This window comes from Salvia miltiorrhiza, chromosome 8 (assembly GCF_028751815.1).
Source record: "Salvia miltiorrhiza cultivar Shanhuang (shh) chromosome 8, IMPLAD_Smil_shh, whole genome shotgun sequence".
NCBI classification, from domain to species: Eukaryota; Viridiplantae; Streptophyta; class Magnoliopsida; order Lamiales; family Lamiaceae; genus Salvia; species Salvia miltiorrhiza.
In genome coordinates, this window is record NC_080394.1 from 40651628 (window position 1) to 40669972 (window position 18345).

Below are 18345 nucleotides of genomic sequence, written 5' to 3' on the forward strand. Positions count from 1 at the left end.
ACATGTTTAGCTTCGTTTTCTACTCATTCGTGGGTAGTGGATACAGGGGCAACTGATCATGCTTGTTACACCTTGCAGGGCTTCAAGCCGACAAGGGAACTGGGAAGTGATGAGATCACCATCTCCATGGGCAATGCGTCGAAGGTCGCAGCTGTTGCCATTGGAGATTTATCTTTATGTTTTGGTGATGGCATTTTAGTTTTCAGAGATATTTTATATATGTCGGAGATACGGCGGAACATAATATCTGTTTCAAAATTATTTTTGGATGGATATTCTGTTACTTTTGATAGAGGTGTCTCTATCATGAAAAATAACATGACTATTTGCTCCGGAATTTTGAACAACTCTCTCTATACTATTACATGTCCAATTAATAACTCTGTCCATGTTGCATCTACATCACAAATCTGTCCAAATCCAAACAAAAGGAAATACTTTTCTCATGAACAATATACGCATGCGTGGCACCTAAGGTTAGGCCACATCAATCTAAATAGGATCCAAAGGCTCGTATCAAATGGAATCTTGAAAGACTTTCAAGCTGTTCCATTTAGAACCTGCGAATCCTGTATAGAAGGAAAGATGACGGCAAGGCCTTTTAAGGCAAAGGGGAATAGGGCCTCGCATGTGTTAGAATTGGTTCATTCTGACTTGTGTGGACCGATGTCCACAAAAGCTCGTGGAGGGTATGAATATTTCGTCATTTTCATTGACGATTACTCGAGATATGGGTATATTTACCTACTTCAACGCAAGTCTGAATGCTTTGAGAAATTCAAAGAATTCAAGGCGGAAGTGGAGAAGAGAATGGCTAAATCTATCAAGTCATTGCGGTCTGATCGCGGTGGCGAATACCTCGAAAACGAGTTTAAGCAATACTTGTCAGATTCTGGGATTACATCCCAATTGACTGCACGGGGTGCTCCCCAATAGAATGGTGTAGCGGAGAGAAGAAACATAACTCTTTTAGAAATGCTACGATCAATGATGAGTTATGCATCATTGCCTATTTTGTTTTGGGGATATGCCTTGGAAATAGCGGTTTACTTGCTGAATCTAGTACTGTCCAAATCGGTTCCTAAAACTCCTATCGAGTTATGGTCGGGGCGTCAGCCCAGCTTGAACCATATAAAGGTATGGGGTTGTCCTGCATACGTGCTGGACAAGGATGCGAAGTAATGTTGTTTGTAGGATATCCTAAGGGAACGAAAGGTGGTTATTTTTATAATCCTAAGGATCAGAAAGTGGTTGTTAGCACCAACGCACGATTCTTGGAACATGATTATATAGATAAACACAAGTCTAAGTCCGAGATTGTCCTTCAAGAAATCGAAGGCAATGGACAGGTGATTCCATCACCCCTGCCAAGTGTGCAAGTGAATGCACCACAGGATACTGCACAAACCGTTGTCACAGCTGTACCACCAACGCTTCATGGTAGTGGGAGGGTTATCATCCAACCCGATCGATTTATGTTCTTGGGAGAATCTTCAGATCTTCTTTCTGTTGATGAACAAAAGGATATCGACCCAGATAACTTTAGACAAGCGATGGAAAATCTAGATGCAGATTCTTGGTACGACGCCATGGTTTCTGAAATAGAATCCATGACTGCTATGGATGTATACGAAAAAACTGAACTACCAGATGGTTTTTTAGCTATAGGTAGTAGGTGGGTATACAAGAGAAAAAGAGATTCGGATGGCGAAGTCACAGCTTTTAAAGCTAGACTGGTGGCGAAAGGCTATACCCAGGAACAGGGTATAGATTATGATGAGACCTTTTCGCCGGTTTCCATGCTTAAGTCTATCCGAATACTCTTTGCCATAGCAGCCCACATGAACCTTGAGGTTTGGCAAATAGATGTCAAAACCGCTTTCTTAAACGGTTTCTTTGAAGAAGGAAGGGACATCTATATGCAGCAACCCGAAGGGTTTGTGAAGAAGGGCGAAGAGCATCTTGTTTGGAAGCTGAAGAAGCCCATTTATGGACTTAAGCAAGCTTCGAGGTCATGGAACAAACGTTTTGACGAGGTCATTAAATCCTATGGATTTACTCGTTGTGAAAACAAAAGTTGCGTGTACCATTTAGATGCCAATGGTGACGTGGTTTTCCTTGCACTTTATGTAGATGATATCATCCTCATTGGCAACAATGTGGCGCTATTATCGGACATAAAGAAGTGGTTATCCGAACAGTTTCAAATGAAGGACTTAGGAGATGCAGCGTACATCCTGGGGATCAAGGTTGTTCGTGATCGCCAGAAAAGAATGTTGAGCTTATCTCAAGCGTCCTACATTGATACTGTGATTGCTCGTTTTAGCATGCAAACTGCTAAGAAAGGGTTGCTACCTTTCAGACATGACATTCCTCTGTCTAAGGACATGTGTCCTAAGACGCCTAGTGAGGTTGAGAAAATTAGGAAGATACCATATGCTTCCGCTGTAGGTAGCCTCATGTATGCAATGCTTTGCACGAGACCTGATATTTGCTATGTCGTTGGCATGGTTGCAAGATATCAGTCAAACCCTGGATCAGGACACTGGACTGCGGTAAAGCATATTCTTAAGTACCTGAAAAGGACTCGAGATTATAGGTTATTTTACCAGTCAGACAATCTAACTCCTTTGGGTTACACCGATTCGGATTTCCAGGCTGACCGGGATGAGAAGAGATCTACCTCTGGCTATGTGTTTACCTTGGGAGGTGGAGCCGTATCATGGCGGAGTGCAAAATAGAAGTGCATTGCAGACTCCACCATGGAAGCCGAGTATGAAGCTGCTTCCGAAGCTGCTAAAGAGGCTGTATGGTTCCGGAACTATCTCTTGGATCTAGGAGTGGTACCTAATTTGCCTAAGAGTATCATAATTTATTATGATAACTCGGGTGCAGTGGCAAATTCTAAGGAACCCAGGACCCACAAGGTGACCAAACACATAGAGAGAAAGTACCACATCATACGAGAAATCGTAAACAGAGGAGATGTGCTGGTTGAGAAGATCAATACCTTGGAGAACTTAGCTGATCCTTTCACGAAGAGCTTACCGCAAAAGGCCTACGAGAAGCATGCTCGAGGGATGGGATTGCGGTTGATGCCACCCACTTAGGAAAAACTTTCAGTATAAGTGGGAGAAGTGACAGTGTTGTAATAGCAAGTATTTAGACACATTGTATACTAAAAGTTTGCTTTAGTATAAGTGGGAGATTGTTGGATAAGTATACTGTAAAGCAAGAACGTTTTATGCTTGTATACAATGTTTCCTGTTACCACTATCTAATCTCCTATCTGATGGTGTTCATGATTCAGTTAGTAATATGTTTGATATGCCTACTTTTAGTAACAAAAAGAATTGAGATTTTATTTTTATAACAAATTGATGGTTGATGACATTATCTTATAGTTTTAGTATTGTTTTTAAAATATTGCAATTATGTCATCGTTTTTTAAGTAGTTGAAAACTTAACATTTACAAATATTTTCAATCGTCTAAAAGTTTACGTAATCTGCTTCAATAAAATTAGTGTTGTCATATTGCGGTTGCATGATTTCGATGTTTTGGATTCAGTTAGTAATATGTTTGATATGCCTACTTTTAGTAACAAAAAAAATTGAGATTTTATTTTTATAACAAATTGATGGTTGATGAAATTATCTTGACCTCTCAAATTTTTTGTTCAAAATTCAAAATAGATTCAAAATATGGATCATGCAATATGTGTATGTGGTGCGCTAGGACTGTGACACGTTACAGATGCCTTATAAGGACTTTCAAGGTAAAATACACGCATGGGTTAAAATAAGAATAAAAATTTCAAACAAAATAATAGTAATCATTTTTTAAATTTTTTTATCTATTTATCTTTTTTACCAAAAAAAATCATTTTTTCCCCCACAATATTCATAAAAAATTATGCATATAATTGAAACACAAATATGCATAACGTTGGATAGAAATATGCTTGGGAAAGTATTGCTTTGCGACATCTCTAGTACCTCTCGCTGCTGCTCATCGTTGCCATAGTTATGCATATAGCTTAATATTACTTGTAGTGACCCGCTCTTTTATATATATATTAGATCCAGTAATGCGTGATTATTATTTATCATCAGTAAATGAAACCCGAATATTATCCTGATATGAATTGAGCTTATGATCCTGAATTTATTTTGTTAAAGTAGTCGATGATATTATTTCAAAAGTTATAACTGACTTAGCAAAGTCATGTTATTTATTAAGCGAGATGGGACTATCGATTCTATTATTTATTAATTACTTAAGTCGTGGATTATTTCCGACCCGTGAGTTAATTAAATCTGCGGATTTAATTTAGATATCAGAATAACGAACGAATTAAATCTACGGATTTAATTTAGATTTATTTTATAACCTATCAATTTTAGCGAGGCGGGAAAACATATATCGAAACACGGGATTTATTTGAATAACCAGTATCAAGCAGATACGAGCACGCGAATCATATTACAGTTATAGAATCCCGAGACATAAGAACATACCTGCCACACCAACTAGTAGCCGATGGTGATGAAGTGACGAGCGGGATCTTCTTTTGTCCTGATGTTATATGTTTTGAAAAAAACTCTTGGGTACATGTCTTCATACATGTAATCAGAAACATTATTACTTCCGCTGCGTACTCAAAGAAGTCTTATGTCATTTTGGCTAAGTCGGAGACATCCGAACTTACTAGTTCAATCGAATCATTGCAACTAAACCTTCGTATTATATATTAGATGTTTCCTTCGTTATGAATAAAAAGTACGATCCTTCTCTATTTATTCACTCCCCTTTTCTACTCCCGCTTCTTATCTCCCTCCCTTAGTCATGGTTTCCCGGTTTAATTATCCTTAATTAAGTCCGGTCGTGACAGAGTGGTATCAGAGCAGTTCATTTTCTTTGAACTCAAGAGTTAACTAATTTTTCCTAGTATGATCACTAGTATGAAAGAGTCAGTCGACAAAAGCTCAACACTTCATCACATCGCCATGCTTAACAAGGGAAACAAACTAGCAAAAACACAGTTACCTTTCTCTGCAGGTTGAAGTGATATGTAAGCTACAAGAAAGGGAAATCAAACGAGAAATCGACAAACAAAATACAATGTGGAGTAAAGAAAGGTGTCAGACACGAGATTGTGACACGGGCGTAGATCTTCGTTCGGATTATTCACGCGAGGGGGAACACCGAATCGACTATTGCCTTAACCAATGTATAGTGGGAACACTTCTCATAGCAATGAGAGTGCCTTACATAGTTGGGAAGCTGTGACATAACGGAGTTACCTCTTTTCAAAACCTTAGTTAGTACTAGTTGCGGCAAGTCTTTCCATTATGTTATCCAACTTGAGTAGAGTTCGAGGAATAAGAGTGATGTTAGTTATGATTGAACGTTTTGATTATGTTTAGTGCGCTAACACCTTGTGTATTGACTCATTAGAATGCCATCGAAACGAGGGCGTCCGAGATGAGGAGGAAGGATTCCCCGGAATGATGAGAGAGGCCCAGAAGCAGGGCCAGAACCTGAAATAGTTCAACCACCTGTACAGCCAGAACGAAGGATAGAGGAGCTATTCTTGCGACAGAACCCACCTACCTTCAATGGGACAGGAGACCCGGCAGAAGCTGAGACTTGGGTACGCACTATTGAGCGCATTTTCAACTTCCTGCGCTGCACTGACCAAGAGCGCCTGACTTGTATATCCTTTCAGTTGACTGGGTCAGCTGATTTCTGGTGGGAAGCAAGGATGAAAACGATGACAGCAGAGCAGTTAGAAAACCTGACTTGGGAATAATTCAAAGCTGGTATATATGATAAGTATATACCCAAAAGCTACCGCAAGAAGAAGGAAGTTGAATTTTACAATCTGAAACAATGAAAGATGACGGTAACTCAATACGACAGGATGTTCTGCGATATGTCTAGATATGCGCCGGAACAAGTTGACACAGATGAGAAGATGGCTGAAAAGTTTTGTGCCGGTCTGAGGCACAAGATTAGGATGGCTTTGGCAAGCCACAGAGGATTGTCCTACACTGAGTCGCTCAGCCGAGCGTTAGACATTGAGGCAGCCATGCCAGGAGAAAGACCTGCAATTGTACTTGCGCCAGCACCTCCACATTATCAAAATCATAATCAAAATTTCAAAGGAAAGAGGAGATGGGACAACAGTAACCCGAACCAAGGCGAGAAGAGGCCATGGCAGGGACATGCCTTCCAGTCACAGGGCTATGGAAGCCAGGGCGCACCGAAACAGATGGGAAATAACCAACAGAGGACCCCACCTTGACCCAAGTGTAACAAAAATCATGAGGATATCTGTAAGGCTGGGAGTGATAGCTGCTATAACTGCAACCAAAAAGGGCACTACGCCAATCGGTGCCCGAATAACCAACACGGAACGGATTCAAAGCCGAACCCGCCGATTCTAGCTCCGCACCTGCGAGCAATCCAAGCTTATCCTCAACCAAACCCAGGGCAGCAACCGCAACAGTATCAGCAGCCCCAGTTCCAGCAGTTACAGCAGTATCGGCCACAACACCAATAGCCTCGTCGACAACAGAAACAACAGGGAGGGCCTCGTGATGCTAGAGCTTATGCTATGGGGCAAAAGCAGCCCGAGAACAACCAGGGAAACCTGGCAGGTATGGGCATGCTACTCAATACCCCTGTCGTACTTCTGTTTGATACAGGCGCATCACATACTTTCATTGCAAGTGCATGTGTTGACACTTTAGGATTAAGAACTGAAAAGACTGATCGGGAGTTGAATATATCATCACCAATAGGAGGGATGACAACAGTAGAACATGTGTGCTTGAATCTAGAACTGAACTTAGGATCACTCAAGATTGTAGTGAACAACTCTTATGTTATACCGATGGGAGATGTGGACATAATCCTAGGAATGGACTGGCTAGCTGAGAACTACACCACCATCCTTTGTAACGAAAGACGGATATCTTTTCGAGCCCCGGGAAAGGAACCGACGCACTTTCACGGAATCAACATGGAAAGAAGAAAGATGATCATCTCCGCCCTACAAGCAACGAAAATGTTGAAGAAGGGATACCCAGCTTACCTCGTATACTTGCATGGAGAGCCGGGAACCGAGAAGAGCATAGAAGATATAGCAATTGTACGGGACTTTTTAGACGTATTTCTGGAGATTCTGCCAGAGCCACCACCGGACAGACAAATTGAGTTTACCATTGATTTGGAGCCCGGGGCAGCCCCCATTTCAAAGGCACCGTACCGGATGGCCCCTAAGGAGCTGGAGGAACTCAAGATACAACTTCAAGAACTTCTGGACCTTGGATTTATTAGGCCAAGTGTATCACCTTGGGGCGCACCCGTACTGTTCGTGAAGAAAAAAGATGGCACATTGCGAATGTGCATAGACTATAGAGAACTGAATAAAGTGACACTTAAGAACAAGTATCCTTTGCCAAGGATAGACGATCTCTTTGACCAGCTCAAGGGAGCAAGTGTGTTTTCAAAGATTGATTTGCGATCTGATTATCACAAGTTGAAGATTCATCCAGAAGACGTACCTAAGACGGCCTTTCGAACTAGATATGGCCACTATGAGTTTGTGGTTGTGCCATTCGTGCTAACCAACGCACCAGCCGTATTTATGGACCTCATGAATCAAGTTTTCCATCCATACTTAGACCAATTTGTCTTAGTATTCATAGACGACATCCTGATATACTCGAAGAACGAGAAGGACCATGAGGAACATCTGAGAATTGTCCTAGAAACATTGAGGGCGGAGCGCATGTATGCCAAGTTCAGTAAGTGCGAATTTTGGCTCAGCGAAGTCATGTTTTTAGGGCATATTGTGTCATTAGAATGGATCAAAGTGGACCCTGAAAAAGTACAAGCAGTGCGAGAGTGGAGATCGCCTACTAACCCTAATGAGATAAGAAGTTTCTTAGGATTGGCAGGTTACTATCGAAGATTCATTGAAGGATTTTCTAAAATCGCAAGACCAATGACGCAATTACTCAGAAAAGAGATAAAGTTTTCTTGGACAGAAGAGTGCGAGAAGAGCTTCCAAGAACTCAAAGAAAAGTTGACTACGGCACCGGTGTTAGTTGTTCCAACAGCTGACAAGGAATACGTGATCTACACGGACGCGTCCAAAAATGGACTCGGTTGTGTACTGATGCAGGAAGGAAAAGTGATAGCGTACGCATCGCGCCAACTGAGACCACATGAACTGAATTACCCGACTCATGATCTGGAGTTAGCTGCAGTGGTGCACGCACTGAAGATTTGGAGACATCACCTATATGGAGTTAGGTGCGAGATATTCACATACCACAAAAGCTTGAAATATTTTTTCGAGCAAAAGGACCTCAACATGAGACAGAGGAGATGGCTCGAACTAGTGAAAGATTATGACTGCGGTATTAACTACCACTCGGGTAAGGCCAACGTAGTAGCTGATGCATTGAGCTGTAAGACTCAATCTAGATTGGGATATCTCGTCACCCAAAAGAAAGAGCTCATCAAGGAGTTTGGGGAAATGAGCATAGAAGTGGTTAAACCACCAAGGACGATAGCAAGCGTTGTTGCAGCGATACCCAACTTGAGGAAAATGATAGTAGAAGCACAAAGAAGGGACGAGAAAATGGTGAAGCTACGAGAAGCGGTAAGGAAAGGAGACCTCAAGAACTACTAAGAAGCATCGGATAATGCAATCTTCTTTGAGGGAAGGATATGCATCCCCCACGATGATGAACTTAAGGATAAAATCATGAGCGAGGCTCACGATACCCCTTATACTGCCCACCCCAGGAGTACTAAGATGTATCAGGACCTAAAAAAACATTTTTGGTGTGAAGGCATGAAGAGAGACATAACGTCATTCGTAGAGAGATGCCTAGCATGCCAACAGGTGAAGGCCTTACACCAAAGGCCATATGGAAAACTACAACCGTTGGAAATTCCAGAATGGAAGTGGGAGCACATCGCAATGGATTTTGTGACCAGTCTGCCTAAAACAAAGAGAGGAAACACTGCCATTTGGGTAATAGTGGATCGACTCACAAAGTGTGCTCATTTTATACCAATACCGATCACACACGGATCAGACAAGCTAGCTCAGTTGTATGTGCGAGAGATTGTACGCTTACACGGCGTACCCGTGTCAATTACTTCAGACCGAGACTCATAGTTTACATCTAGATTTTGGATGAGTTTGCAGAAAGAGTTAGGCACGAGGCTAAATTTTAGCACCGCCTTCCACCCGCAGACAGATGGGCAGTCGGAAAGGACAATTCAGACTCTCGAAGACATGTTGAGAACAGTGGTGTTAGATAGAGGTGGAAGTTGGGAATCAGTGTTGCCGCTAATTGAGTTTGCCTACAACAATAGCTACCAAGCGACCATTGATATGGCACCTTACGAGGCGTTGTATGGAAGAAAATGCAGATCACCACTTTACTGGGATGAAGTGGGTGAAAGAAAAATCTTAGGACCGGACACGGTCAGAGAGATGATTGAGATAGTCCGTCAGATAAGAGGACGAATAAAGGAGGCTCATGATAGACAGAAATCTTACGCTGATACACGCCGAACCGAGTTACATTTTGGGATAGGAGACAAGGTCTTCCTAAAGGTATCTCCCTCCAAGAGGATAACTAGGTTTGGTGTCAAGGGAAAGCTCAGACCTCGGTTTGTAGGACCTTATGAGATTTTAGAGAGGATAGGCCCAGTAGCCTATAGGTTGGCGTTACCGCCTAGTTTTGGAAACGTTCACAACGTTTTCCACGTGTCACAACTCAGAAAATACGTTTTCGATCCAAAGCACATAATCCACCAAGAGGAAATGATCCTTAGCCCAGACTTAAGCTACGAAGAAAGACCTGAAGCCATCCGGGATAGGAAAGTGCAACAACTCAGAAATAAGGCAATCACATCAATGAAAGTCTTATGGAGACATCACGGACAAGAAGAAGCCACGTGGGAACTTGAAGACAAGATGAAGGAAAAATACCCCGAACTGTTTTAGCATAAATATGCAAATTTTGGGACGAAATTTTTGTTAAGAGGGGCAGTATGTAGTGACCCGCTCTTTTATATATATATTAGATCCAGTAATGCGTGATTATTATTTATCATCAGTGAATGAAACCCGAATATTATCCTTATATGAATTCAGCTTATGATCCTGAATTTATTTTGTTAAAGTAGTCAATGATATTATTTCAAAAGTTATAACTGACTTAGCAAAGTCATGTTATTTATTAAGCGAGATGGGACTATCGATTCTATTATTTATTAATTACTTAAGTCGTGGATTATTTCCGACTCGTGAGTTAATTAAATCTGCGAATTTAATTTAGATATCAGAATAACGAACGAATTAAATCTACGGATTTAATTTAGATTCATTTTATAACCTATCGATTTTAGCGAGGCGGGAAAACATATATCGAAACACGGGATTTATTTGAATAACCAGTATCAAGCAGATACGAGCACGCGAATCATATTACAGTTATAGAATCCCGAGACATAAGAACATACCTGCCACACCAACTAGTAGCCGATGGTGATGAAGTGACGAGCGGGATCTTCTTTTGTCCCGATGTTATATGTTTTGAAAAAAACTCTTGGGTACATGTCTTCATACATGTAATCAGAAACATTATTACTTCCGTTGCGTACTCAAAGAAGTCTTATGTCATTTTGGCTAAGTCGGAGACATCCGAACTTACTAGTTCAATCGAATCATTGCAACTAAACCTCCGTATTATATATTAGATGTTTCCTTCGTTATGAATGAAAAGTACGATCCTTCTCTATTTATTCACTCCCCTTTTCTACTCCCGCTTCTTATCTCCCTCCCTAGTCATGGTTTTCCGGTTTAATTATCCTTAATTAAGTCCGGTCGTGACATTACTATACATATTTGTGTGTAACATTATGCATACTTATATTTAGGGATGTCAATCCAGCAAGAAATCTACAAAAATAAGTGCCTATATTACACAAAAATATATAGGGCCTGTTTGTTTTGCACGAATTCTATCCTAGAAAAGTAATCTGATTCCAAAATATTAAATTCCTGTGTTTTGTTAAATTTTTGTCAGGCAGGGAAAGTAATAAGAATCCTGAAAATAAGGAAAGTAGTGCAACTTTCCAGGATTCTTATTTCTGACTTTTTTTTGGTATTATTTTTCCTCATTGTCAGGATTCTTACTTACATATATATTCAATATTATTTGTATTATATATAATTTATATCTTTAATATCTATGTATATTTTATACATTATACATTAGATCATTATGAATAATAAAATACAAATGATAATTTTATTTTTACTCCTTTAACCTGATTAGCCCGATGGGCTAGCCCGAAACCCGATAGTTTAGGGTTAGGGTTGAAGATTTACAACCCGAAAAAATCTCTAACCCGATTAGCCCGCACCCGACTAACCCGGAACCCGATAGGGCTAGCCAGAAAACCCGGTGGGCTGGCCCGATTGACATCTCTAGCTATTGTCATATTAACATTATGCCCATATGTTATATGTGATTATTTGTTTCACATCTATGATTCTAATATGTGTATGATATGTGTTTGACAAAAAAATAGAGATTGGCATGTCTTAATTGTGCCTCTTTGCCTCGACTACTATTGTCAATAAAAAACTACATAAATTATGAGTTTATATATCCACATATAATCAAAATAAAAGCTACTGCTGACCGCTGCTTGTTTTCTTGCTTCACTTTTTTTTTTTTCAATCATGCAAAGTTATACTTATAGATTAATATATTTAATGAGGATTAGGAATCCTCAAACCTCAAAAAGTTGCGCCAAGTATTCTAAAAGTTGCAGCTTGATTGGCGTTTTGAAAAAAAAAATATGTATTATAATGCAAATATAGTGGAAGTTACATAACCGCCTCAAAAAAGCTCACACCGCCCTTTAGCGTAAAATCAAGGCTTGATCTCTGCCGCCTCTTAGCGCTTTTCACAACACTAGCCATAGTACTCTTTTCAAAAAAAAAAAAAAAAAAAACACTGGCCACAGCACTATCTGCACAGTCCCAAAAGAAAATATTGAAACTTTAGAAAATATTAAAGCATAAATGTTTCAACCTCCGCATTAGATGATCCATACAGATAAAATTTCACATACATATAAATAACCTAAAAAATTCATTCATCTCAAATAGGCACAATGCACTAATTAGGAGATGACAAAATATATAAACGAACATCTCTAACTTCAAAAATGATGGCACAAATTCAATCATGAAAATGAAACAAACAACCCTATACCACACGGCATGGCAAAAAAGTCGATGATTTGTTCAGTTTGCTGGCAGCTGCAACATTCATATATTAGCCAAAACTCAAAGCATTTTGTGCAAAATTTAGTTCACTCAAACCAAAATCAATATTCATAGCTAAATAGTCTCTGGCAGAATCAACCTTAAAAAGCTTTTTCAATAGATCTACTAACTTCATTAGTAAATGTTTAAAAATTCAAAGAATTGGTCACTGTAAAAAATAAAAACAAAAAGTATAACAAAGTTAGTTTAAATCAACTATTACAAACAAATCGCTTGCAAAATAAAATGGATCTTACACAAATCTTATTATAGGCTTAATCACTTGTAAAATAAAATGGATCGTAGGTAAATCTTGTTAGTGGAATTTGTTACTCAATAATTGCAATAATCTTGCTACCTACCAAAAAAGCACAAAATTGAAGCCTATGATGATCTGTTTTTCAACTATCCACATTATTGCATCCTTTCTTTTAACCCAAATTCCAAATTCAGAACTTTAAACCAACAAAATTTAAAACCCCTAAGCGCCCAAAATCAAGAAACTACACATGAACTAAACCACCCATTAAATTAAAAAAAGCAAAAGGAAAAACACAATTTTTGCTTCATTTACTCATCGAAATGGAGTTGAAAGCTGCAGTGGAGGACCTACCACTTTATATCAACCCCTTTAATCGCCATTTGCAATCTCAGTTATCATGAATTCAAATGTTGCCAACATCCGTTTGGCTAATCTCCAAAGAAATATAGCTAAAAAAAATTATGTACCCAAAGAACTATCGATTGTCAGCACCCTTAGAGCAAAATAGCATAGAAAAAATAATTAGAATTTTTTGCCTCTTAGTTTAAATCAAATTTATTGTTCCTCATAAAAACTACAACCATTTTTTTTTGTAAAATAAACCTCTGAGATAATTTTAATTTTTTCTATTATATTTGTGTATTTTAATTTTTCTATTATATTTTACTTTAATAAAATTAATATAATTATAGGAATAAATTCATTTATTTAAATGATAAATTATAATTTTAAAATTAATAAAATTATATGAATAAATTATAACATAACCTTAATTTATTAATTTAATAAATTGATTTATTTAATGATAACATAATTATGTATAACGTTATAATTGTATTAAATCTGGAAAGAAAAATTTGATCTCAATATTTCGTTGGAAAAATGATGGCAGTTGGAAAATTTGACCATGCATGTATTCCATTTACATGAAAACAAATAAAATAGTATACTACATATTAAAACATGCAAAGCTTCAAAAAGTAGGGCTGAAGCTCAGCAGTAGCACTCCATCTGAGCATGAAAACAAATAAAATGGTACATATTAAAAGAATTAGGTGGCCTTAATTCGAGAAACAATAAAATAGTCTGGATATTCATATTTGATAAGCATGCCAAAATTGAATAAATTACTTCCATTTATTTAACAAACAAAAACTTCCCAACCCTTATAAATTTCTAGACCACAAGGGAAGCTCACACTCAACTCTCCTTCCTCTTCACACTCTCTCCTCTGTAATTTGCATGCTGAATTGCTACCGACCAACAAAATCTTTAATTCTTCGCAACCATGTTCGGAAAGATTAAGGTTAAGGTGATGGATTCGGCCAAGTATGCGAAGAAGCTCGGAGAAGAAGATCCCAGAAGAATCTTTCACGCCGTTAAGGTTGGAATTGCAATCACGTTAATGTCTATGTTCTACTACTTCAAGCCTCTCTACCACAGCTTCGAAGAAGCAGGAATGTGGGCGATTTTAACAGTGGTCGTCGTCTTTGAGTTCACAGTTGGTAAGTCTATATATAATTATCTACATATATCAACTTTTGATTTGATTTATAATTTGATTAATTTGTTTTAGGAGGAACAATTGCAAAAGGTCTGAACAGAGGGGCAGCGACATTATTGGCAGCTGGATTAGGGGTTGGAGCAGAATATTTGGGCAATGCATGTGGAGACAAAGGAGAGCCTATTATTCTTGGCACTTTGGTTTTCATTCTAGGTAAATTATAATCAATTTATACTATACTAATATAAAAAGTGTCTAGGGCACAAAATATAGATTAATTATCTATTATGGTCCTATTATATATATTTAATTAATTTTAAAAGCAATTGCATGTGTAAATTATATAGTATTATATATTTAGAAGAACTAGCAGAAAGAACGTACTAATTAATGTTATTTAATTATTTGATAATTTATTATTTTAGAAAATCTATTAATTCAATATTTTTATTAGATAATTTATTGAATGTTTATATTTATCTATAAGCCTTATCAATAGCTATATATATATATATCACATAAATTAAGTGTAATATCAAATGAATTAATATATTCTTATAAATATATAATATATAAAATAACCTTAAAATAAAATATGTAATAGGGGTAAAATAGGTCATCCACAAGTTGTGCCTTAGATGCCTTAGGCTCTTTTTCTATTATTAGTATAGATATATTAATTAATAGATATTAAAGTACAAAAAAAATATAGTATTAACTAATTACATTACATTATCCAAACTTTATTTGATATATATTTGGGACTCCTTTTAGAATCGTGAAAAGGATAAATATCCTATAGAATCTCTAACTATTAACTAGATAAATAAAAATAACAATAAATGACTATTATATAAATAATAAGGTACATATCACACATAAATTAAGGTGTATACAAATATTATCATACCTTGATATTAAGTGTTTAAAAAATCAGTATAAATACTAGGTTTCTTAGAAAAATACCATAAAACCTCTATAAATTTGGGATATAAGGATTTATTGATTTAGCGGGATATTAATATATCAATAAATTAATAATTTTTTAATTTATCGAGTGTTTTCTTAATTTTAAATCAAGTTATAATGTGTAAAAACAAACATGAGATAATATTTAAATTAAATAAATATATGTATCTATCGATTCAAAGTGACTGATATGTTGATTCATATTTTAATAAATTAGTAAATTACCATAGTTATTCATAATTTTTATATTTTATTAATAATTATTCATTTAGAATATTAACAAGACCTATATATTTATAAATGGATTCTGTAAAACACTATTATTTTATTATTTTAATAAAAATTGATGACTTTTTGAACTGGTCCAAGTCGGGACCAGAGAAATATTAGTTTATAGAGTTTATTAATGTGTTGAGTATTATCTTGAAGAGGGTATCTACCATAATTATAAAAGAAAATAGATCAAATTACTCATTAAAAATTTAAATAGAATAGACATTATATTTATAATTTTTCTTTTATCAAATAAAATACCATGTGTTATACGTACAATGTGCGCTCTTTGTACTAATACATACAAATTTTTTGATAAATAAGAAATTAATTTTTTGTAATTCAAAATGTATATTGCAGCGAGTGTGGCAACATTTACAAGATTCGTGCCGAGAGTAAAGAGAAGATACGACTATGGTGTGACGATATTCATACTCACATTCGCTCTAGTAGCTGTGTCGGGAGCTCGAGCTTCTGAAATTTTGAAGATGGCTTATGAGCGCCTCACCACCATTCTCATCGGCGGCGCCACCTGCATGCTTATATCAGTATGCATCTACCCGGTTTGGGCCGGCCAAGATTTGCATAATCTCATCGCTACTAATATACAAAACCTAGCTACATTCTTGGAAGGTAACTATATAAATATTTTTGCACTCTTTAATTGATTTTCACACTGTAACAAATAGTTTTATTTACATTTATAGGTTTTGGTGGTCAATTTTGTATTTCTCCAGCCGATGCTGAGGATAAGTCATATCTCCAAAGCCATAAAACTGTGCTCAACTCAAAAGCAAACGAGGAAATATTGGTTAGTACTTATAATAATAACTATATATGTTAATTAATTAGTATTGTAATAAAATCAAATTATCAAGGTTTAATTTTGTTATTTTGATGTAAATAAATACAGGCGAATTTTGCGTGGTGGGAACTTGGACACGGTGGTTTTAAGTTTAATCATCCGTGGAAACTCTACTTGAACATTGGTTCTCTAGTAAGGGAATGTGCATGTCAAATCGAAACACTTAGTGGCTGCCTAAATTCAAAGTCGCAGGCAAGTAAATCTAATTAATTTTCAAAATTATGCATATGTAGTTTTCGCTAATATTTATTGAATTTCATTTCAGGTAGTATGTGAATTCCAACGGAAGATCCAACCAGCATGTGTGGAAATGAGCATAGAAGCAAGCAAGGCTCTGAGAGAATTAGGTGCAGCTCTAAAAGAAATGAGATTTCCATCATCAGCGGTTGAAATCCATTTACGAAACTCCAAAGCTGCAGCTGAGAAACTGCAAAACATAATGCATAACTCCTCAGTGCCAACTAAAGCAGATTTTCAACATATTGTGCCAACACTTGTGATAGCATCGGTGCTCATCGACATCATTAAATTCATCGACAAAACTTCAAGCGCTGTTGATGAACTCTCTCAGAAGGCAGGTTTTAAATTGAAACCAGTGGATCATAATCAAGTTGTAGTAGATATTGTCGAGATTAAGACAGAATCATCGTAGATCAATAATCCAATTCAGTCAACGCAGAGTTAGAAATAGTGTCCTAGAGTCACCTAATATGCACTTTTTTTTTTGGCAATTATGTGAGAGATTTTATTGTATTTTTTTGGACTGATATATAAAAAAAATGTATATCCCTATTAAGTTGCAAATAATGAAATCACCTTCGAATTTAGTTACTTAGAGCATTGACATCGGAGGCTCATCGCCCGACTCGAGTCGATTTTGGCGATGAGCCAACCGATGCGAGGCCCCCCGACTTGAGTTGAGGCTCATATGGGATGAGCGGAGATCACAACAAAAAAACCGTTGATTACCGGCGGCGTTTGCCGCCGGTAATGGCGAGGCGGCCGCCAGAAATTTAACTACCGGCGGCGGTCTCGCCGCGGGTAATTTTTTCGTCGGTAACACAATTACCTGCGGCAAAACACGCCGTCGGTAATTAACGGCGGTAGGTCCCGCCGTTATATTTCCTCGGTGAACGGCGGAGACCTGCCGGCGGCATTACCGGCGGCGACTTTACCGCCGGTAATAGTCACCGGACGGCGGCGGTGAATATTACCGAAGATTATTTCGTTACCGGCGGTAAAATGCCGCCGCTAATTGCCGGCGGCATTATGCCGCCGGTAATTTTTTTTGTAATTTAATTAATTAATTAATTATTACTCCCTCCGTCCCACTAGACTTGGCACACTTGCCTTTTTTGTTTGTCCCACTAGAATTGGCACTTTCCTAAAATAGTATGTGGTCCCTACTTTCTCTACTCACATAAAATAAGTGGACCCTACCTACTTTACACTCTCAACCCTTTATTCTTAATCTCTGTGCCCAACTCAAAAGTGCCAAGTCTAGTGGGACGGAGGGAGTATTATTCATTTATTATTTTTATTTATTTATTTATTTATAAGTTAGACGAACTTCCTAGTCGGTCGCCCACCTTAGTTGTGCTCTAAGTCAAACACGCTTAACTTTGAAGTTCCTTTCGAATGGTCACCAGTACAGAACACTCGTATTGTTGATATATATCGTACCTATTAATTCATTTAAAGTCTAATTCAATATACAAAATCATATATTCATAACCTTATAATATATCGAGATGGTATCGATGAGATGCTGTTAATTACGGATCGAACTCATTTTTGTCTTTATTTTTATGTCGCAAAAGTATTTATTTATTAATTTATTATTATTATTATTATTATTATTATTATTATTATTATTATTATTATTATTATTATTATTTTTTAATCAATATAGTTTATACACCATAAGTATTTTATCATGATAATTGTATTTTGAATTTATTTCCATACGTCCTTATTTTTATAAAAAACAAGGAGATGATTTGTTATAAGATAAGTAATTTGAATTTATTTCCATTCGTCGTTATTTTGAATTTATTACTTTGTTACGAAGTAATTGTAATGTTGTTTGAAAAC

At 37.1% G+C, this 18345-nt stretch overlaps 1 protein-coding gene across 2 annotated transcripts; it reads left to right on the forward strand.

The window, feature by feature from the left end:
* The first annotated feature begins 13815 nt into the window (after positions 1–13815).
* On the forward strand, positions 13816–17054 carry LOC130999615 (aluminum-activated malate transporter 8-like). 2 transcript variants are annotated; one of them, XM_057925200.1, is made up of 6 exons: positions 13816–14145; positions 14217–14357; positions 15747–16019; positions 16124–16197; positions 16300–16447; positions 16521–17054. In XM_057925200.1, exons 1-6 carry the CDS (start codon positions 13929–13931, stop codon positions 16901–16903), a joined length of 1236 nt encoding a protein of 411 aa, XP_057781183.1. In that variant the 5' UTR covers positions 13816–13928; the 3' UTR covers positions 16904–17054. The 2 variants fall into 2 exon arrangements, with proteins under 2 accessions (XP_057781183.1, XP_057781182.1); XM_057925199.1 differs by having other exon boundaries at positions 16094–16197; positions 16521–17052.
* Positions 17055–18345: the final 1291 nt, after the last annotated feature.

Bases quoted from the DNA above. Each gene is read 5' to 3' on its own strand.
- LOC130999615 (XM_057925199.1), top strand. From the start codon at position 13,929: ATGTTCGGAAAGATTAAGGTTAAGGTGATGGATTCGGCCAAGTATGCG. The intron at 16,020-16,093 runs GTAACTATATAA...TTACATTTATAG, and splicing joins CCTAGCTACATTCTTGGAAG to GTTTTGGTGGTCAATTTTGT. The intron at 16,198-16,299 runs GTTAGTACTTAT...AAATAAATACAG, and splicing joins AAGCAAACGAGGAAATATTG to GCGAATTTTGCGTGGTGGGA.